This window comes from Ictalurus punctatus, chromosome 10 (assembly GCF_001660625.3).
Source record: "Ictalurus punctatus breed USDA103 chromosome 10, Coco_2.0, whole genome shotgun sequence".
Classification (NCBI taxonomy): domain Eukaryota; kingdom Metazoa; phylum Chordata; class Actinopteri; order Siluriformes; family Ictaluridae; genus Ictalurus; species Ictalurus punctatus.
The window spans coordinates 23,774,049-23,798,143 of NC_030425.2; the positions used below are offsets into that span (position 1 = coordinate 23,774,049).

General features: G+C 37.3%; 1 protein-coding gene across 1 annotated transcript; it reads right to left on the reverse strand.

Moving 5' to 3' along the window:
* Positions 1–1,693: 1,693 nt before the first annotated feature.
* On the reverse strand, positions 1,694–24,090 carry frmd5b (FERM domain containing 5b). The gene is made up of 14 exons (XM_017478623.3): positions 23,067–24,090; positions 17,549–17,653; positions 17,066–17,108; positions 16,805–16,883; positions 14,874–14,971; positions 14,321–14,444; positions 13,979–14,066; positions 13,735–13,823; positions 13,586–13,649; positions 12,658–12,749; positions 11,123–11,197; positions 10,877–10,945; positions 10,623–10,729; positions 1,694–4,693 (listed from the first exon to the last, which is right to left on the reverse strand). The coding sequence occupies exons 1-14, from the start codon at positions 23,166–23,168 to the stop codon at positions 4,122–4,124; spliced, it is 1,707 nt and encodes a 568-aa protein (XP_017334112.1). The 5' UTR covers positions 23,169–24,090; the 3' UTR covers positions 1,694–4,121.
* Positions 24,091–24,095: the final 5 nt, after the last annotated feature.

Below are 24,095 nucleotides of genomic sequence, written 5' to 3' on the forward strand. Positions count from 1 at the left end.
GTGCCTGTCACTAGTGATGTTACAAACTCATAACAAGATTATTTTTGCTATAACTGTACATCACAAAGTGTTTTATTATGTTTTTGGACAGATGTAGTTCTACCTGATAGAGTGACAACTGAACTACACTACATATGCAAAAGTATGCGAACACCTCTTATAATTCATCATACTATGACATTTTAAAGAATCTTACTAAATATCAATTCCTTTATACAAAAAAAAAATACAAAAGCAGTTCAATCTGAGTAGCAGTTTACTAATATAACTGAAATATTGTTCAATTAAGAAGTGCCCCAAATTAAGAAAACTAATGTAAGTTTCTTTTAAACAAACCTGTTAGAACTTCTTTTCTCAGATTTCCCCACTTTATCATATTGTATACAGTGTAAATGTATGAAAGTATCATACAGTCATGTGAAAGAATAAGTACACCCCATGGAAATTGTTGGCTTTTTTACATATTTGCACAAGCAAACATTTGATCCTCTTTGAAAAAGTGCCTATTAATAAAGGTGATACACGCTATCAAATGGCACATAAAATTGACATTTTGTAGTAAATTTCACAGTTTAAAAAAGTGCTCTGGACAGATGAATCAGTGTAACAGCAGACATGTTTGGTGTAGACCAAAGACAGCTTTTTGTGAGAAGCACCTCATCCCAACTGTGAAGCACGGTGGTGGAAATGTTATGGTTTGGGGTTGCTTTGCTGCTTCAGGGACTGGACATCTTGCAATCATTGATTCAACCATGAATTCTGCATCTTCTCAAAGAGTGCTTGAAGATAATGTGAAGCCATCTGTCCAAAAGTTGAAGTTGACCCGAACATGGACCTTTCAACAGGATCATGATCCTAAACACACTAGCAAATCCACCAAGGAATGGCTCAAAAAGAAGAAATGGAGGGTTACAGAATGGCCTAGTCAAAGCCTGGATTTGAATCCCATTGAAATGTAGTGGGGGATTTGAAACAGGGTGTACATGGTGGCTCAATGGTTAAGGGTCTAGGTTACTGATCAGAAGGTCAGGGGGTCCAGCACTGCCTAGCTTGAGCAAGGCATTTAACCCTCTTTGCTCAAGCAGTGACCCTGTGCTCTGACTCAATCCCCCTAACAAGCTGGGATATGTGAAGACTTTTTTTTTTTTGCTGTAATGTGTATGTGACAAATAAAGTCTTCTTCAAGAAAACATTCAAATATCTTGCAACTGAAAAAATATTGCATGGACGAGTGGTCAAAAATTCCAGAAAGCCTGGTGGCCAATTATGTAAAACGCCTTCTGCTAAAAGGGTTATAATACTAACTTCTGAGGCCAAGGGTGTACTTACTTTTTCCATAAAAGAATGTCACAGCTATTAATATTTCTGTTGAGTAAAGATTAAAAATGCAAATTTTCTTGTGGTTTTATTCAAGCTTATCAGCTTCATTAATAGACTCTGTTTCAAAGACGATCAAATGTTTGCTTGTCCAAATATGTCAAAGCCAACAATTTCCATGGGGTGTGCTTATTTTTTTTTTTCAAATGACTGTATATGGAAACATAATCTATATTAAACCAATATATAAGGAACATGTTATTTAGGAATATGGTGAATATAAAATAGAAAATTCTGTATGATAAATAAATATAGATAAAATATCTGTTTATTACATTATTTTAATATTTCATTACCTTTTGCTATACCTCACAATATCATTTTGTTTTATAAATGGGCCAACATGCTGCTTTGGGCTACTTCAAGAGAATAGTGTGTACATTTTGTACAGTATATTCATTAAAGAGACAGATTTGTTTTTATTATAAAATCATTAGAAATGTACACTCAGTACAGGAAAACTGGTACACCTGCACATTCATGCAGTTATTCAATCAGCCAATCATGTGGCAGCAACACAGTGTATAAAATCATGCAGCTAAGAGGTGAAGCCTCAGATTACTGTTCCTGACTTAAAGCAGTGGAACTTGATGTGGCCTTCCCCTGTTGTAGCCTATCCTCCTCAAAGTTCGGCATGTTGTGTGTTCTAAGATGCTTTCTGTTCAACATTTTTTTTGAAAGAATGGTTATTTGAGTTACTGTAGCCTTGCTGTCAGCTTGGGTTGGATGTTTGTTTGTTTTTTGCACCACTGTGTGAAAAGTTTAGAGACTGTTGTGTGCAAAAACCCCAGGAGATCAGTGTTATCCCTCCATTCTGATATTTGATTTGAACATTAACTGAAGCTCTTGAACTCTTGATCTGTATGAAGCTCTTGATCTGTATGACTTGATGCATTGCACTGATTGCAGGTAATTGCACAAATGAATAGGTGTTCCTTTAGGTGCTATAGGTGTTTAATACACTTAAACAGGTGTTCCTATTAAAGTGGCTGGTGAGTGTATTCAGTATATGCCTAACCGAGGCTGAAATGTTTTAATGCATGTGATAATTGCTTGGTGTAATAACCAAGATAAGTTTGTAAGAAGGGCATGTGGGTAAAAATGTGGTACATATTTCATATAAAAAATTATTGTCATTTCTGGAAAAATGTCCTACTTAATTTCAGCACCATCCTTAGACAAATTACGAAAACACTTGGTGTGACACTTTACTTCATTCATTGATACAGTTCCATTGTCTGGTATATATCTGTAAATACATAGATATTCCAATAAACCAATAAATATTGCTCCAATAGGCTCAGCAACGTTCTAAACATGGAAGTACTATTTTCCTTTGACAAGGATGACATTGACTTGCAATATGCATCACTCTACAAAAAAACCTATAAAACATTTAAATAAAATGTCAAATGGTGCATAATTAAGGCAAGAGGGAAACCATGCCAGATAGATTTTTGTACAAACCACTCCTTTAAAAAAAAAATGATTTAAAGACTCTACATCACACATATTAACCCTTTGTTATTACCCTCAACAGAGAATATTGATATTAACGGCACATCACTGAAGAGCGAACTAATAATCACATAGGACGATGTCTGTTGGGCTCTCAAATCCATTTCCCAGTTTACCTCATGTCAGAATATCCCTGTGCATCTTATTATTCTATATATTATCCTGCATTAATTTAAAAAAAAAAAGAAAAAAAAAGAATATTTGTCTGCAGTGTCCGGTCACTTGTAATTGTATAATAGTGGTAAAAAAAAAAAAAAAAATACATGGGTACATGACATGGGTATAGGGTCCTGCACAGAGAAAAGGAAAAAAGAAGCAGATAAGACCTAGTGAAATTGAAAAAGGGATGGAAAAAGTGTTCCATCAGTCCACTTGATATCTAACTGCTGTGGAAAACACAGAAGAGGTGATGACCAAATTGATTAAGGACTAAAACATGTCTGGATGTACTGTTATAGGAGAATAATCAAAAACAGGGAGGTGTCAAACAGCCCAGCATGAAGTGGTGTTATTGTTGTTTATTGTTCTATAACAGCATGTCCAGAAGTGTTGTATTCCTCTTACAGTATACCACAGTGATTTGCCAACAATGACCATTTTTTAAAATTCATTAAGGAATGACACATGCGTTTTATCCATTTCTAGTTACATTAAATGTTGTGGAACATCTGCAAGACAAGTTAGTTCATGTATAGCAGCTATAAAAATCATTCCCTCAACAGCCTCGCAAGACCCCATCTATAAAGTCAAAGAAACATCTCCTAAAAAGAAAGCGTCACCATATTAGCAATTATACATTTTTCTTAGATTATGTAGATCGTCTGCCATACAAGTCCCTGTGAATAAGTTGTTTTATAGAAATAATAACATATTAGAACGAGTGCATTGATATAAACCTATCATTTGAATTATAGCCAGCACTAATGTCAGAGCTGCTTTTATAGAAAATTAATCTACACCTCCTGACCAATCAGAATTGAGAAGTCAACAGCACTGTGGTCTAATTGCTAACATTTTCTACATAGACCAAGGTAACACTAATGAGTAAAATTTTACAATAACGAGAAACAAAACATGTACACAGTCTTCGTGGCATGGCACTGGGGATGTCTGTGGCTTTGGCCTGGGTTTGATTGGAAAGTTCTGAGTACATGATGCCATAATAGAATACTGATAGAAAATGGAGAAGCCTGTCACACATTCCCAGTCTCTCATTTATTCATGAGCTAGCCTCCCATCCAGCGCAGCTTGTAGGCTAGCCAGCGTCTCAGCGGGCAAAAATATTCATTGTGGAATTGCTGAAACTCAGCTGTTTGTCGGATGTCCCTCAGAAAGGCCACATCAAGTTCAGACTCTGTCAGAGCAATGAGAAGCAGGAGGAGGGCCAGGAGCAGCGTGAGTGTGACCAAGAAGAGCCGTGCCAAACTTCCAATCACCTTACTTACTTGCTTTACCTCCATGCTACCAGTGGGTGTCTGGATTTTTCCCAGGTGATAGACTCTTTCTGTAAACTTAGCAACAACCAGCCTCCCACTTTTTGGAATAACTGCTTCTGTTTTTTTCTCCTCTTGGACACTCGGAGGGCTGTTCATGTGCTGACACAAGGCCTGGTCCAGTGAACAGTTGCTGGAGAAAGGTGTGGGTAACACACTGTCAGTGGGCTTATACAATTCCTCAGAAAATTCTGACGCCCCATTTCTACCCTCAGCACAATTGCTATGGGACCTCAGTAAGGAGTGGCCATGAGAAATGGACCGCACTGGAGTGGAGTGGCCACTGTCACGTAAAGACTCCAAACCTGGAAATGAACAAACAGTAACAAGGTTTACTTTTGAAATATTACTGAATTATGTTCATGTACTATACATAGAGATATACAAAATACATTGTTCAGAATGAACAGACAATGTGTTCTAAATAAAAACAAATATAGATACAAATAAGAGGCACACGATTTTTTGGGTTGTTTTTTTTTTTTTTTTTTTTTAAAGCTTTCCAGAATCTGGTTGAGATTTAAGGTGCGCATCAGGACCAAACAAAAAGTGGTGCAAGCAGGAGGTATTTACTTTCATCTACACCCAAATGAGTGGTCAGATAGGAAGCTTGTGGAACAAGATAGCACAGTTCTGATAGAATAGTTCTGAACACATACAGTGCTGTGAAAAAGTATTTTCCCCAAATCCTGATTTCTTCTGTTTTTATGTATATCTATAGTTTTAGATCAAACAAAATACAACATACAACAAAGTTTTATGAGTAAACACATAATACAGGTTTTATTTATTTTATTGAAGCAAAAAAAAAAAAAGTTATTCAACACCTATCACCAATGTGAAAAACTAGCTGTCCCCTTAAATTTAAAATCTGTTGTGCCACCTTTAGCAACCAAAAGCCCTGTTCACACCGAGGGCGATTTTCGCAGCATGAAAAAAGTTAAAAGTCAGTTTAACAACGCAATGGCTGTCAATGGGAGTGTTCACACACAGGCATAAAACGCGTGGCGCCAAAGCGTTAAATTTTTTTACGTTGGGGGGTTTGTTTTTTGGGGTGTTTTTGATGTGCTGCGTTAAAAACTGTCCAACCAATGAGATTTGCGCGTTTGTTCAAGTGCCCGGAGCTGCTGAAGTTACATAAAAGTACGACTTGATGGCGCTCAAGTACAAAACTGTCTTACCGACGACGAAGCCGTACATTTTAGTGAGAGTGCGTAAGTGACTTAGCCAAAATAAAACGCTCTCTGCTAATAAATCCTTCTGCCTACACACATAAACAAGGTGTCCTTTGAAAGAACCAGATTCAAAATTACACACTGAACACGATACAAGTGTATTTATTATGTTCTGGCAATTTTTTTGACGACACTGAAATGCAAGCATATATTCTTATATTATAAGTGATTCATTTAAATCTTTCAGTGTTGTTTTCTACACTAAATAGCATTGTTTGTTTCTTTGTCTCTTCCCTGCAAATGACAATCCGCTGATTGACAGCCCATTGTATTTATTTTGCACCTGGCATATATATGCATATAAGTATACTCGACCTCTTATTCAAATAGCTAAGTGCCCCATTACTGAGTCATGTATTATCATATTGACCATAAAAAAAGACTATTCATACTCAACATTTCATCAATCTGCAAGAACATTAACATTTTTGGGCACAACAACAGTGATGGGGCTTTCAAAACACTGCTTCTTGAAGCTTCGAAACCTTTATGAATCTTTTGTTTTGAATCAGTGGTTCGGCGCGTTATCAAATTGGGCAAGTCACGTGACTTCAGCAAACGAGGTTTCGTTACGTCATTACCGTTTCGAATTGTTTCGAAATTTCCAAGGTTCGCCGCTAGGGGGTGTTGATCTCCAGGTGAACCAATGAATCAGTGTTTAATATATCATTTAAACTGTTCTCCGTTCAGTTTTGAGTTATGTAGGTTTATAAACCTGAAATGATTCAATGGTGTTTGTACTGATCCATGGTCAGTGCTTGCCTCAGGATGCCTTTTTAATCATCTGACGTGAAATCCCACCAAATTTCCTGATACAAATAAAGAGGACATGGCCAGATGTTGTGGGTTATTACGTAGGCAGGAGAGAATTTGGACAGTTTTGCATTTATTGATCTTAATTTTTCATGAGTAAAATAATCTATAGTTATTCACAATGAGGAGCCCACAGGTTACAAAACTAAGCTCAGCTCAACTAAGACAGATGTTAAAAACTCAACACATTAAAAAAAGGCGCAACAATAATATATATATATATATATATATAAAATGAAATGGCTAGTCACACTTCACACAGGATTCAAACCCAAGACAGCAGCGTACCAATTGAGAACTCTAGCGGCTCCTCCACACACTTCCTTGCTTACCACAAACATAATTTTATATCTAATTCGTCTACGATTGTCTGACTTGTTGTCAAGGTTGTTTCAGATCAACACCTGTAAGTGACCACTAGGTGTCACCGTGGAGACAGGTGTCGGATTGTTTCGAAGCCTCGACACAATAGGGCACAATTGCTTCAACGGCTTCAGTGTTCCACAAAGCCTCAGTCTGCCCCCCACTAGGATTTAGCTTTAAAGAAGTATTTGTTGCAGTGCCCAAATCACCAAATACCTTACATTTCGCAAAAGTGCATACGTGCATTAGTCAGTTCGTAAAAAGTGTGTGAACGGCTTAAAGATGTAAATACTGGCTCTCTTCTTCTTCTCAGTGATAAGCAGGAGTCAGAAACAGAAAATTGTGCAGCACCAACTTGTGCCAACTGCTTCTCAATAAGCGCCATCTGCTGTCAGGGAGTGAATTTGCGCATTCATTCAGCGCATCGCCCTGTTTAATAGCTGGGTGTGAACACAAAAAAACGCAGTAAAAAACGGACCGGTGTGAACAGGCCCAAACACTTCCGATACCTGGAGATCAGTCTTTCACTTACTTCTAGAACTAGGACTTATTGCTATGATCACCATCTTGCTGCATAATCCAGTTGTGCTTAAGTTTCAACTTATGGACTGAAGAACAGACATTCTCTGTTAGTATTTTAGGGTAGAGAACAGAATTCATCTTTCACTCCATTAGTTTCCCAGCCGCAAAGCATCCCCACACCATCACACTTCCACCACCATGCCTGACCATAGGTATGTTGTTCTTTTTGTGGAATTCTGTACTTGGATTGTGTCAGATGTAACGGGACGCCTGTCTTCCAAACAGTTCCACTTTCGACTCATCAATCCACAGAACATTCTCCCAAAAGGTTTGAGGATCATCAAGGTGTGTTTTGGCAAGATTCAAATAAGCTTTAATGGTCTTCTGGGTGGCATGTTCGCCTCACACCTCCAGGGGCTGGGGTTCGATTCCTGCCAGGGCTGTGTGTGTGGAGTTTGCATGTTCTCCCCTTGCTGTGGGGGGTTTCCTCCGGGTGCTCCGGTTTCCTCCCCCAGTCCAAAGACATGCATGGTAGGCTGATTGGTGTGTCTAAAGTGTCCGTAGTGTATGAATGGGTATGTGAGTGTATATGTGATTGTGCCCTGTGATGGACTGGCACCCTGTCCAGGGTGTACCCCACTTTGTGCCCAATGTTTCCTGGGATAGGCTCCAGGTTCCCCATGACCCTGAAAAGGAGTAAGTGGTTGAAGATGGATGGATGGTCTTCTGGGTTAGCAGTGGTTTTCATCTTGCCACTCTTTCATGGATGCCATTTTCGCCCAGAGTCTCTCTGATAATGGAGTCATGAACAGTGACCTTTATTGATGCAAGAGAGACCTGTAGGTCCTTTGATGTTGTCCTTGGCTCTTTTGTGACTTGCTAGATGAGTCGTCGCTGTGCTCTTGGAGGAATTTTGGACGGTTGGCCACTTCTGGGAAGATTCACTACTGTGCTGAGTTTTTCCATTTGGAGATAATGGCTCTCACTGTAGTTCTTTGGAGTCCCAGAGCCTTTGAAATAGCTTTGTAACCCTTCCCAGACTCATGTATTTCAATCACCTTCTTCCTCTTCATTTCTGGAATTTCTTTCAATTTTGGCATAGTATGTTACTGGGTAAGGCCTTTTAACCAACTTCATGCTGTTGAAAAAGTTCTATTTAAGAGTTCATTTGATTGAACAGGGTTTGCAGTAATCAGGCCTGGTTGAGTCTAGTCCAGCTGAATTCGATTATGAATTGTAGATTTGGGGAATTAGTAACCACAGGGTCAAATACATTTTCACACAGGCCCAGTTAGTATTGGATAACTTTTTTGCTTCAATAAATAACATCATCATTTAAAAACTGTATTTTGTGTTTACTCGGGTTGCCTTTGTTTTATCTTAGTTTTTGTTTTAATTTCTGAAACAATTTAGTATGAGATATACACAAAAACAGAAGAAATCAGGATGGGGCAAATACTTTTTCACAGTACTGTATACTGTATACAACATACAGTATCATCATATTAATGACATTCTTACACGTTTTGCCATCAAGGTCTGTAGATGACACTGTCCTCAGCCTGAAAAATGTTTAAAATTAATTTTTTGCTTATTATGCAAATTACACAAACATTGCTAATTGATGTGAATTGCACCTTTATTTGACAAATTCATTAGAAAATGGAGCAAGCATGTTAAATGTTTGATGAGTCAGGTGAGTCAGTTCAGCTACAGTTTGATAAGGCAGACAACTGGCAGTTAAAGGTCATGTACTAATTTGCCGGTAGTAATAGGTGATTTGTTGTTTTTTTGAAATGTACTTTCTGTGCAGTTGCAGTTTGCTTCTTTATTTGTATAGTATACAGCCTGGATTGTCCTCTTAACTGATGTGATGGTTTATATGTCATTTAGCCTATATATCTTACTGACTGTTTAATTGGTGTTGTTAAACACAAGTAAGCACTATCACATGAGAAAGGGTGCTGTTATACTGAATATTCCACAGGTCCACAACCATGCCAATATTCAGTATGGCAGTATGAGTGCAATTAATATCAAGTAATGTACATTTCAGACATAATATGGTGAAAACTTTTGTTTATTTTCTGCCCTGTCAACAGAAGTAGTTGATATATAGTAAGATTTTTGGCTACTTATTACTGCCATAGAGATTTTTTTTTATTTCTGAACCTTGCACAGACATAACACATTATTTGTATGCCTACTTGTTTCTGAGATATAGAGGTTTGGATGAAACCCAATTAAATTCAAGGACCAGTGAAATGGCCAAATAACTATATGAACTCAATATATGAAAATCTTTAAAATAGTGGGATGTGACTGGTTAAAAAAAATTATAGATCCCCTGGTTATGCCTCATGGTTCGTGGACCCCTGGGATTCCCTGAACCACACTTTCAAAACCACTGGTCTGGTCTAGGTATAATGCTGCATTCAACTTAACTCACAAGTGGGACATCTGAACACAGATTAAGTCATTTTCGAGCTCGGTGTGTTTGGGCAATACAGTGGGAATTCATATGAAAGGGTGCTGTGTTAGCCAGCTAACAGTAGTGATCAGGAGTTATGTATTTACTTTCTAAAAAATGTGAACTGTATGGTCAGTGTTATAGTTTTCACCAACTAATGTGTCTATGTTGATTAAACTAAAGTAAATACTATTACACTACTAAAGTAATGAAGTGGGATTTTATTTACTGTTGGCGGTGTGAGAGGCCATGTTGACATGAAGGTTGAGAAGACCTCCCTGACTTTGTGAGGAGGGATTCTGAGTTTAGTCAGCAGTTGGAGATTCTGACCTTTAGTTGAATGCAGCAAAAGTCAAACAGTGTCCAGGATATTCCCCATCCCCCACATGATATTTCTAATCCTTTTAATCTACTGTAGTACTCAGAACTCAGAGTGAGCTTTGTGATCATTAAAAGCCCTGTCTGCTACATGCTTAGAAGTGTCCTTCGCTAGTTAAAATAGTCACAAGGGTCTCACATATTTAGCCTCCAGTTGTTGTATTACCGTAGATGAACCCAATATATTTAAGCCTGAAAACAATCCAGATTAGTGTCACTGCAGCATAACACTTGCATAATAATTCACTAAATTATGAATGAAGTGTTGGTGTTTTTAAAAATAGAGACTAGGTCACAGTTAATGCTGTAGCTAAAAACAGATAATAAGCTGGATGTATTGATTTTACAATGTGAGAACACTGTGTGTAAAATATATCCACATAACATTTCAATTTGTAAAATATAAAGCATCTTTCTATTCTCAAAGACAAAAGAAAGTATGTTTATGTTTACCCTCCATTATAGACATATGGACTGCTCTTCTGCATGTTCGTGGAACACTACTCTGTCGTGGGCCGTGAGCGATGGAAGGACAACTCCTACTAGGGACCATCCCAGCCCTTAGGAACACAAGCAATTTGTTTAACTGTCACTTAAGTGCAAATGAAAATCAATTCCTAAGGGTTAATTGTAGAACAGGAATAGACATTTATAAGGAACTTCAGCAAACACAAAACAAACTAATCAAGCTTTAAATATGAACCTACCGGTGGATTTCTGGTGGCGCTCGTCTGATTTTGGCACTTTGCTCCATCACTTCCTTGGCCACTTTTCCACTGTGAGAGAATAAAACACAAAGAAAATTTACTGAATTAACATCAGTTGATTTAATCAGAAAATCTGAGCATATCTTAGTATGTCACATGAGGAGGACAAAAAGTCTATCACAGTTAATATCATAATTAACTATAATATCAGTTCATAAGAAACTAAAACCACCTGAAGACCATTACCTGTATCTGAAACGACTCCCTTTAAAGAAAAGATTACTGCTGGACACTGTCCTTACTTGACTGGATTTCTCAAACCTATAAGAAGACAAAGTTGGGTACAGCTTATTATCATTTGTGGTTAGTCCTAAGGTGAGTCCTGTTCCTCAAGACATAGTTGGCATATGCCACCCAGGTGAGTCTCACCACCCTTGGTAGGTAAGAGCAGTGAAATAGAATTCTAGTGACATATGTAACTGTATTTCCATGAACCCTAGATATACAGCACTATATGGCCACAAGTATGTGGACACTTATCACAAACAATTGCCTAGAATGTCTTTGTATGCTGTAGCATTACGATTTGCCTTCACTGGAACTGTAAGACAGTGGTGGGTCAGTTGAGTTGCTGTTCAGAAGGTCAGGGTTTCAAGCCCTCTCATCGCTAAGCTGTCAATGTTACATGGCTAACCCTATGCTCTGACCTCAAAGATATGTGATGAAAAAAAATCTCTGTACTGTAATGTATATGTGACAATTAAAGGCTTCTTCTAAAGGGGCTCAAACCTATTTCATGATGATAATGCCCCTGTACACAAAGCAAGGAAAATAAAGACATGGTTTGCCATGGTTGATGTGGAAGAACAAGACATGCCTGCACAGAACCCTGACCTCAACCCCAATGAACACCATTGTAACTTTGTTAATGGGTCTTCTCATGCATGTGCATAAGAAGGTCTCCCGGTGATTCTCATGGCCCCTAGGTTGGTTATCTGGGGTTCATAGAACTATACTAGCTTTCTGTAGGTGCCTTCCATTGTGGGGACCAGAAGCACCTGCTACCTTTTCTTTGACTAACTGTTGACAACTGTTGAACTATGATCATTTGCAAAGACAATCTGTGCTATTCCTAAAGTTTTTCCTCCTAAGATATTTCTTAGTGAGATTTTCCTCAGTGCTGTCAATCTTGGCCTGCTCATTGAGGGTTAAGGTACTGATTGTCTGTTGCCTTTGTGTTGGCATTATAAACATTTAACTAAATTACATTCTATAACTTTATTCATACTTAGATACATGGATTGTGGATATACAGTATGTCCATTACTGTGCAAAGTCTTAGGCTCATGCAAAGAAATGCTATAAAGCAAAGATGCCATCAAAAATAACGAAATTAAATGTTTCTACATAAAAAAAATACTATAAACAGCAGTAAACAGTAATAAACAGTCATTATTTTGTGTGGCAATCATTTGCTTACATATGTTTCTTTTTTTGCATGCTAAACCAATCAGGCTTCATTTTTTTACTGACATACACACATTTTTCTATGATATTTAATTTTTTGTTGGAAAAGTAATGTTTGGAAATTTAAAATGTTTTTGTACTGACTCAATAATGCAGAATAAATAAACATCTAAAGCAAAATTTGTAATACAAATAGGGTGCCTAAGATTTTTGCATAGTACTCTATTTTAGCCTTATTTTTATTATTTAGTATTTAAGTGTAATAGCTTTAATTTGGGTCTTTGGTAAGATGATCATGCTCAGAGGTGACTCACTGGTAGAAAGCCTGGTTCTCCACTCCACACTTCCACAGGTGCTTACAGGCTTCAGGCGTTGGTGCAAAGTAGGTCAGGATGATATTCTGATCCTGAGTGATGGAAAAAGGAAACAGATCAAGACGTGAATAGGGATACACTGTTCCAATTTTGGACTGAAACGCTGGATGGATATTGTGGCAAATAGTGGCATGTTTCTGACTCGATTTTCTGATGCATTCTATAAAATGAATGCATGTGGTGTTAACTGAAGCACTAAACGTGCATTAAACATAGGAAATATATTTTTTTAAAGCTTTCAGCCATCACATCTCTGATGTATTGCATCAGAAAACAGTGACAGTCGGCTCAGTTATTAGGAGGACGTCAGTATTTGAGTACTGGCTGCCATTACCATATTGAAAATAGAATAAGTGGGCTTGGCGCATGTCTATATGTGTCTGGCAGTTAAAATTATAAGGCAGGGGCATCCAATTGTAACTGGGTAGTGTGTCTGAAGGTTTTCATTCCAATCAAACAGGAGACACACTAGACTGAACCAGTAATATTGGTCTTTAGTCAACTATTATTTGTCTCCTGTTTGGCTGGAATTAACACCTGCAGCCACACTGGCCCTTTGTGGATAAGATTAGACATGCCTGTTATATTGGAAATATTATGAATCCAGAAAAAAGGAGTTCCATTAGTACTTCAGTCCTGGAGGGCAGGCATAAATTGGTAATTTTCACGTTCAAATAACTACTAAACCAGGTAATTAAGCTGGGTTAGGTGTTTTTGAGCAGGAAGATCATTAATTTGTGCTAGATTCTCTCCCTGCAGGATTGCAGTAGGTGATACTTGCCATATAAAACATATAATTGAAAATCACATTTATGGAAAATTTTTCTTTTGATTTCTACATGATGATATGATTCTTATATATACTTACTTCCTGTTGGTTTGCATAAATGTGGAAGGTCTTCCCTTCAAACTTCATTTTGGTGACCTCATTCCTGTTGATGAACAACGGACAGTTATCTACACTGACACACACACACCGATCATGTAAATGCAATATGACAGATTTCTCCAACTGACCATTTGAGGAAATGAACTCGCCGGTTTCCTTGAAGCACCACAAAGCCAGACGGAGTAAAACCCAAAAATGCAGCATTTCCTGACACATCCTGCATCAAACAAAGGAAAAATAAACTAAGGACTCAGTGAGTGTAACTATGTTCATACGTATTTCATACTACATTTGTTTATTTTTGTTTATTCCCAGGTTGGACCTCAGAGTTTGCTATGGAAAAATCTCTGATAAAATGTGTATGATATTGACCTTACAAGGGTGTGGATCAACTCCGTACATCTCCAAAGTCTTAGCCTTTCTTAAGAAATTCAACTCAGATGTCTCAGGAGTCTGGCCTCTGTTAAAAGAAAAGAATGATGTATAAATGTTCACACACATATCAAACTTAGCATATAATATAAAAGACGTACACATTTCATCTGGCTAAAAAAAAAAAACACTGAGAAGATCCTCATAGCACTGCTTCAGCCAGATACTAGTCTCCTGAGATCCATCTGCAGTCTTTTATTTTATGAACACCATTCTATTAATGAACGGGGCTTATCGAGAGACAAATATAGAGCTTAATTATAACCATAATTATGCTCTTACATTAGCTCGGTTTTGTGAATTTCAGCAATGCGGCGTTCAAGGCGTTCAGAGTGCTTGGGGAAGAATTGGAATTTGGAGCTGTAGCCTTCTGGATGCTTCTCTGGAGTGTAGTCTCCAGTTTCAGCTAGATGAGAAAGAAAATATTGAGAAAAATCTACTATAAATACAAAGTATGTCGCATTATTGGCTTCCTCCGCTTAAGACCATGACATGATTCGGGCAGACGAGAAAGTGTAATCGATTACAGATCCCCAAAATCAGGACAGAGAGATCCCTAATAATAATTTTAAACCATTTTGTTTTTTAATGAATTAATTCATGTAATTCAGTTTTGTTAAACCATGTGAGCGTGGAACCCAAAGTCAAATTCAAAGTCAAAGTATTACTTCCTTTTCATCACAAGAAGCCAAAATACCAAATGAATACATATAAACACACACACTCAATGGAATTATTCTTTCATACCAAAGTTTGTTATAAAATGTATTTCAGTACCAGCAACATGTCACAGGTATTACAGCAAACTTCAAAACCTGTCACTAGATATCATTACCTTGTAGAATATGAGCAGCCAGCAGGGCAGCATCAGAGCTCTTGCATAGCAGTCGGCCATGGTACAAATCTCTCTTAATCTGCAAAAAGACCAAATATCTGAAAACAACATCAATAAAAACATTGTTAGATCAGTTTAGTGCACATACTGTACGTTTGGTCCCAATTATAATAGAAATGTTACATTCAGCTGAGATTTTGTTATGATTTATTCTAGCAACTGGACACAACTTTACATTAGGGTTACATTAGTGTTTCTTTAACTGACATTATTTAACAAACCATGAAGTTCAGCATTAGTACAGTGTAAGTAACACTAACACTTGTATTAAGTGGTGTTTTTCTTATATAATACACCAAATAAGTAAAATAATCAACATCTGCGATAACAAATATTTATAACATTAATCAGAAACCTTAAAAAAATTCCAATGTTTATACCTGGAGACTAGAGTTCTGTAAATTATCATCACACTGTCATTGAATTTTTGCCCATTTATGTGATTTTTAGTCGGATTGAATAAACTGCAAATATATTTGGTCAACATTTAAACAAACTTCAATTTGTACATGTGATAAAACATTACATATTTTACAACCCCAATTCCAAAAGGTTGGTGAACCTCTGCCCATCTTTACTTCTGAAAGACTCTGCCTCTTTAAGATACTCTTTATATATCTAGTCATGTTACTGACCTGTTCCCAATTAGCCTCCAGCTGTTTCTTTTTAGAAACACTTACTTTTAAAGCCTTTTGTTGCCCCTTTCCCAACTTTTTTGAGACGTGTTGCTGCCATGAAATTCAAAATGACCTTATTTTTTCCGTAAAATGGTACATTTCCTCAGTTTAAACATTTTATATGATTTTTATGTTCTATTGTGAATAACATATGGGTTTATGAGATTTGCAAATCATTGCATTCAGTTTTTATTTACCTTTTACACAGTGTCCCAACTTTTTTGGACTTGGGGTTGTATTAACACTAATGTTCATGGTTTGCTAATGTTAATTATACCACAGTGCTGTCGAATTCTCTAAAAGTGACTGGTGAAAAGGTATTGACTGATTTTCTATATTAATTTCTATGTAGTTGTTCCAACTATAATTCAAATCATGTTAATGTTTCTATAGTAACAGCCCATTCAGAGCAAATTGTACAGCAGACGCTGCTCATATTCTAAGATTAATAATAATTTTTTTTTTTTTTAAAGTTATTAACAAAGACATACATCTCCAGTGTCAGTGCTTTGATACAGTAAGTCTTCCTCCATGAGAAGGTCTTGCACCTTTACACTTTCCATTTTCTCTGTAACCTGTTAAGCTGTGTTTCTTTGTATTATTAACTTCACAAGACAGAAATAAAATGAGGTTGTCGAGGGAAAGACTGAAAGTTGCTATAACCCAAGTGATAACAGACCCTGAGTTGTAAAGTGTTCTACATTATTAAATGCAACTATAAATGGTTAAAAGGTCAATGAAGATTCATTCATTAATAAATTCATAAGTACAGTAAATTGCCATTGTTGGCATATTGCTGTGGTATAAGAGGAAAACACTCTATGATGTGCTGTTATAAGAAAATTATTTGAGTCGGGATGCATTGCACCACCTTGTCACTGATTATTACTTTGGCAGCATACCCCAAAGTGGTTTATTCCGTACTATGTAAGGGCAACCATAATGTAAAGTGGTACAGTTATGGTAATATAATGGAATAAAAAGTACATAAAATATGGAAAATATGGATAGAGGTTTTAATGCTATTGATGATGATGATGATGATTAGTATAATTTAATAATAATAACAACAACAACAACAACAACAACAACAATAATAATAATAATAATAATAATAATAATAATAATAATCATTATCATCATCATCATCATTATCATTATTATTATTGTTTAGGTCACAGTGGACTGAAGCACCTGGTGATCTCCTCTTTGAGAGCAGCAGGATCAGGGGGATAGAACTTCACCCGTAAACACATGATGAACGGCGGTTGAGCTAGAGTACAAAAAAGAGCGAAACTGAATGGCAGAGTTATATCTAGAGTTTCCACATGATCAGATTTTGCAGAACAATTGATATCACAGAAGTGACATATTGTCTTTCACAGTCCTGCAAAGCCACAGTGCATATCAGGAAGTAACTTTCTAAATTACAGTACAGTGAAAAGTAAAACTTACATCTCATCTGTTTGGTGATTGGCTTGTTTAACTCTAGCCAATGCTGAAATGACAAAGTTAAATGAAATGAGTCATACTGATGAATGTAGAAATGTATAGAGCTACCGTTGTTATGTCATTTAATAATGCTTGCATATATATTGCTTTATTCCCTGCACTTATTCATCAGGAAGCATGCAGTTGATGCATGTTTCTCCATGAGCTATACTCCAAAAATTTGGTGTGTACCACAGAAAATCAGCATAAACAATGGACATATTGCTATAATTATGCCAGTAATTGTTTTAACTAATATAAGAAATAAAAGAAACTCAAAACGCTCTGTCCAAATGAAGTATTTAATAAAGCTACCTGAACACTAAAATCATGAATAATAATTATATGAAAATAATCTATTTATTTCTATTAAACATGTTGAACCATCTATAAACATGAACGGAATGAATAAATGTAGTATTGTACATCTCTTTTACTGTAACTTACCCTCTGTTTCTCTGGGTCTACATATCTGATGCCAAAGTAGTCTTTCTCTAACAGGCTCAAATGATGGCAAATCTGCTCAAAAATCCATCGACCCTTTGCATCTCTCTGTAACATGGACAAAAAAAAGAGGTGTTTTGAGTATAAAGAAGTAAAATCTACCTTGAATGACTTGCACATTAATCTTCATTAACATGAAGAACATGAATTAACATGAAGATTGATGGTGTCCAAGAATTAGTTTATAACGAAATTCTGAGTTGATTCTGAGGTTTTTTTTTTTTAAAAAAAAACGTCTTCCTTTGACGTGTTGGTCTATTTTCAATCTGGTTAATGGGTTGCTACATTACCCAACGGGCTGCTATATTACCGTGGGATTCAGCCCTCGCTTCATCTCTACCTAACACGAGTGATGCAGTGGCGCTTTAGCCCTTTAGTCTGTCCAGCTCTCTCACCTCCTCATCTGTACACTCATATCAGCTTCCAAAGCTTTAACTTTCATGCTATTACAACCGTCAACAGCATCATGCTCATCAACTTGTAGATCACTAACTAGCTGAGCCAAGTCTCAGTGCGTTATAGCTACATTACATTCTAAATCTTTCAGTCCAAAATTAGTATTGCTAGGCTGAATTTCTTATTAATATGATGTTGCACATTGGTGGATAATTCTGATTCAGTAAAGTCACTCTTTTATTTTAAGAGCTAACAGCAAAACTGTCATCTCTTGAAACTCAAGTCTCCATCAGTGAACATTGGATAATTCAACAAAAAAGACTTCTTTTGAAAACTGTATTGAATTTCCTGGTTGTACAATTGCATGTTTTACCATGCAGTACACAGTTATAGTAGGGAACTATTTATAATTGCACTATCCAGTGTCACCCAGATGAGGATGGGTTCCCTGTAAAGCTGCTTTGTGACAATGTCCATTGTTAAAAGCGCTATACAAATCAAATAGAATTGAATTGAAACCTTTTCTCCTGTGTGTCCCTGTGATATCAGTAAGGCAGACAATCACTAACTGCTCAAAGGAATTATGAAAGTACAACACCAAACAACAAATTAGCACCAGAATCACTAAACACATGACAAACATTTCAATATAAATACATTTAATGTGTTTCAATGTCGCATTTTCCTTTACATAATCACTTTATCCTGATCAGTATCGTGGTGGATCCAGGACTTATCCCAGGAACTATGGGCATAAGAGAAGAACACAACCTGTCCATTACCGTGCAACACACCCAGCAGCATGATTTCAGAAAATGAACCAGCATGCCCTCTATTCATTTAATCTCATCCTTACCCAATTCTAGTTTGTTTTGTAATGCATTTTTTCCCTACATATATAACCCACAATTGTCCCCCTGAGACAATGAGAACACAGACGTACATTTTCGCTAAACTATTCGATTACACATTTGCATATGACTGTTGTGTAAGACATTTTAACAGCAAAAATATGGAATGGGTATTGCAGCATAATACATCATCATATTTTAGTGTTCTGTTATGGATTTAAAACTGACTATAAACACAACAGTACCAATTGAGAATCAGCTATATTGTTTTATTTGTATTTTATTGCATTGTGGCACTTTGGTGCAGCTGAGATATATATATATATATATATATATATATATATATATATATATATATATATATATATATATATATATATATATATATATGTGTGTGTGTGTGTGTGTGTGTGTGTGTGTGTGCACCTTGCCTGCACGGTTGATGAAGGACTTTTGTCCGAAACGTCCTGTTTCTCTGGAGACTTTGTGTGCTATGCTTAATTTTATGCTAAATCAGCCAAATGTCACCACAATCTCCAAATTCTTATGCATTACTAGCATTATGCGGAGGGGAAGAGGGGGCACTCTCTATGAAGATATAACTCCTTCTGATTTCTTAGAAAAAAACCAAGGGACATTTTTTTTCAAATACTAATCACTGTGACTTTTGCAGTCTTCATAGCATGGGTGTAATGAGTAATAAAAGGTCAAATCTGTGTGCGTCTTGTTGTGTGTGTGTGTGTGTTGTGTTGTATCCAAATAATATGTTGCATAAGTGTTTCTCTGTTTTTGTTTTTCATTTAAATGACAACTTGACTGTGTGTGTGGATGTGGGTGTGTGGGTGTGAGTGCATGTATTAAAGAGACACAGGGATTGATATACCCTTCTATCAATGTGGCAGGGAAGGAGCCACACGCAGTCAGCAATCTTTCAAAAGAAAACGTGTCACATTACACTAATAAGCGTTTTATGTCTAGCTGCACCTCTCTGACCTCCTCAATGGCTTAATGAGGACAGGACAGTGCTTGAGGGAATGAAGAGCAGAGAGGACAGGAAAAGGAGAGGAGAACAGAGGACAGACCTCACTTTTTTTATCCCAGTTCTCCACACTCATAATTTCTCCATCAAATCCCTCTTTTCTCGGCTTTGTGAGGCTTCAGCAACAGTCTCCATGTCTAGATGACTTTTTATTGTGTCAGAAAAAAAGCAGGAGCAGCTGGAGACCGATGATGGAATCTGTCTGTTGCTATGGAAACCACAAGCTCACCTTGAATTCCAAGGACAGTGGAATGTCGTGGTTGGAGAATGGCATTCCCAACTGCATCAAATGTATGATGTCACTAACAAGCACTAGCACTCACACTGATTTATATCACACGTATGTGCTCAACAGTGCCGTAAAAGCTCTAGAGTCTAGAACTATCAATGGAAAAAAATTCCACTTGGGTATGCAGTGTGTTTGTCTGATCCTAAAAAGATGTAAGTAAGACAGCATTTAGTTTTTGTATTTAATTGTTGAAACAATTAAACTAGATGCAGGTAAATCATTGGTTTGAAAGTACATACTAGCCAATCATAAGCATCTGTGAGCTCATGAACGAGGATAAAGGTGGATAGTGCCTTCCTCTGAGTGTGTTATGCTGACCTGTGACGCAGCATGAGCAGCAGTTGTTGGATTTTTCATATAACATTACAATGACATATATATATATAGAGGGATAGATAGATAGATAGATAGATAGATATAAACCTGAACATAAAGGCACACATAAAAGGCACACAAGAAAATACACAAAGAGGCACACTGATAATGCAGTGGGAGCAACACACATTAAGCTGTTGTTTCTTAATAGATTGGATACTTTAAGTGAAATAGAAAGGAACAGTCCAACACAAAAGACAATAGTCACTTAGTAAGGTGTAGGCCACTACAAGGCTTTAGCAAATCCTTTACCCTATAATATATTTCCTCAGTGAACTCCAAATCTTTCCAAAAAAGTTAGATTTACCTTATACTACACATGTAAGTTTCTCTAAAATCATCATCAGGTACAGTCTCTGTCAAATATTTCACATAACTGAAAAAATATATGTAATTCCATGGTTGCAGTTAACATATACTCACCAACCAATTTAATAGGAACACCTGTACATCTGCTCATTTGTAAAATTATCCAATCCATGTGGCTGCAGAGCACTGCATAAAATCATGCAGATACAGGTCATTTGTACTGGTTTGGTGAGTCTTTGCCCAAAGTACTCTCTAGCTTCATATTCCTGTTCTTGGCCGACAGGAGTGGAACCTGATATGGTCATCTACTGTTGTAGCCAATATGCCTCAGGGTTGTTGTGCATTCTGAGATGCTTTTCTGCTCACCATAGTTGTAAAGAGTGGTTATTTTAGCAACGGCAGCTTTCCAAGCAGCTCGAACTCTTCTGGCTATTCTCCCCTGACAAGGTGTTTCTGCCCACAGAACTGTGTATACTCTAGAGACTGTTGTGAGTGAAAATCCCAGAAAATCAGCAGTCTCTGAAATACTCGAATTAGCACATCTGACACCATAAACCATGTTACGGTCAAAGTCACTGAGATTACATTTTTTGAATAATTGCATGAGTTAGCAGGAGCAGAAGTGTTCCTAATAAAGTGGTCGGTGCATGTGCAACAAAGAAAGAATCAGGCTACGCCAAAAAATTTATTCTGACTATTCTGAAATACTATTTAGTGCTCTAGCCTGAAATTTAGATACTCACAATTTTGTAATGCGCTCATGCTACCTAGCATACTTCAACAATGTGAGAAATGTGATGTAAATAAATCCATTCACCTGATCCCCAAAGACAAAGCCCTCCATGAATACTGCATTCATTTCATCCTCATAGGTTTACATGGCTGCAAACAATTTTATTCAGCTCAGGGGTTCATGAATCAACAAATTGCTGATGTTTGGATTTTAAAGAAAATGTCTGCTTGTGTTAATGTGCTTCTCTCTTCCTTAAGCATGCTATGTAGCTAACTAATTTACCAGAGTACACTAATCTTACCCCGGTGACTTCCAAATCCTTCAGTTAATTCGGCCATTACAAAAACTCACCACTCTAAAACTTCTTGCTGTTCCTCAGATTATGCATCAGACTGCATCAGTATTTTGGAAGTTCCCCAAGTCAAGTAATAAATATTAATCAACGTTGAGTCTTTGCTTATGAATATTCAGAGACCATGGACAGTCTCGAAGAAAATGGAGAGGCAGGCACACTACAATAATTTATTAAAAATAAGGCATGAAACATATATAGCCATTATGTTTAAAGGCTGTAAATGAATTATGGCACCTTTAAAGGGCCTTGGAACCATTTTTGGCCCTGCAGAGAGTACTACTCATATGTAACAAGGACCGCCATTGATCTATCTCAGAAATTCTCTAGATGTTTCAGTTTCATCTCGTTCACACAACTCGGATTACAGACTAGAGTTAAGAGTATGTAAATGTAAGTGATACATTGGGATCATAGAATGTACAAATTTATCCAAAAAATAAATGAATTAATAACATTTTGTAACTCTTCATATCCACAGTGTCATAACCATAGTTCCACCTTCATAAAAAGGGTAAACTGAACTAAAATGGCTTGATTTAAACCTCCTGCTCGATCCCATAGTAACACCTCAGATCAAGATGAGTTGCACGTACTGTAGCACTGCAAAGATGAACTAAAACTCAGACTCAGCTCTGAGACTCAGATTGGTGGCAGCATGGAAATAAAATCCAGTTTGATATGAATCTTCTGCACGAAATTGTTTTTTTTGTTTGTTTGTTTTTTTAAGAAGAAGAAAACGACATCCCAGATATCCTAGGGACAGCTTGTGTGTGTGTGTGTGGGGGGGGGGGGGGGGGGGGACAGAAATCTCAGTCTAATGCTGCATGCGTCGAAATATATGAGCTTTAAGAACTTTAAATACGAGCTGTGCGCTTATCTGACCACACCTCAAGCAAGTACCCAAAGCGTTATCACCAGCACCATACAGTACGCACACAAGACAGACTGACAGACAGACAGACAGAAAGTAACGCGTGCGTTCGAACCGCTTGACAGATCTCCGACATGCACGCGCACAAGCGCAGGGAATTTGCATGGCTTGATGCGCAACATCAGGACCAACCAAGCAGCATGGAAAACACGTGTGGTGTCATGAAAACATGTCGAAACTGACCTGTACCGTGCAGGTGTATTCCGTGTCGTCCAGCAGCCGGACAGTGCAGTTGAATTCTCTGTCCAGACTCCGAACACTGCCGCTCAAAACCCGACTCAACATCCTGCCCGGTCACTGGATGCTGGCGCAAACATCAAGCTGGACGCAACATGTCAGCGGTTCATGGATCAGTATTGCTTGTCTTTGGTCAACCTGCTGCGTGACACAAAGCGTTTGGAGTAGCCGCGATGTGACGCCGACGGACGCGCTGATGGTTGCACATACAGGACACTCAAACGCAGCCTGGTCATATTTATTCGACAGGGCAATTCCTTGAGACTATAGGTTTTTATAAGCACACGAAAAACAGCGCGTGAAAATACGGCTAATTTATTCAGATTAATGTACCCCCCACCAAAAAAAAAAAAAAAAAAAAAAAACACGTTCAATGATGGTGCAGGGTAAGTGTTCCTCCGTCTGCTTCCCAGAGCTGTTCAGTGTGCGTCATCCATTACAAACGATCTCATAGGCTAGCTCTTTAGTGACTCATTCCTTCAAAGCACGGCTGGTATCTTTCGAAAAATATATATAAAACACACACACACACAAACACACACACACACACACACACACACACACACACACACACACAATAAAAAAAATAAAAAAATAAAAAATAAAAATAAATAATCCTGGCAGTATTTTATCTGTAATAATCCAACATGGCACAGTAATGCAATAATAACACAACAACAACCATCCATTAAGAAAAAAAAAACATTCTGTATTAAGCCTCTCTAATACATGTGTATTTACACATTACACATAAATTATATGCTACAAGCAGCTGTTTACACAGATAGAGAACACTGCTGTTTCATCCTGTTCTTCACATGTCTGTGTGGGTTTCCTCCGGGGTCTCTGGTTTCCTCCCACTTCCCAAAAACAAGGCAGTAAGTGGATTAGCTATAGGTATACTAAATTTCCGTTAGATGTGTTTTACATGTGTGTGTGTGTGCTGCCCTGAGATAGATTTCATAGATAATGTCC

What these genes read in the sequence shown, in the direction of transcription:
- frmd5b (XM_017478623.3), bottom strand. Translation starts at nt 23,168, where the DNA reads ATGTTGAGTCGGGTTTTGAGCGGCAGTGTTCGGAGTCTGGACAGAGAA. An exon ending in TTTATGCAAACCAACAGGAA is followed by an intron (nt 12,750 to 13,585) that starts GTAAGTATATAT and finishes TCCATCACTCAG; the next exon opens with GATCAGAATATCATCCTGAC. An exon ending in GGGAGTCGTTTCAGATACAG is followed by an intron (nt 10,946 to 11,122) that starts GTAATGGTCTTC and finishes ATTCTCTCACAG; the next exon opens with TGGAAAAGTGGCCAAGGAAG.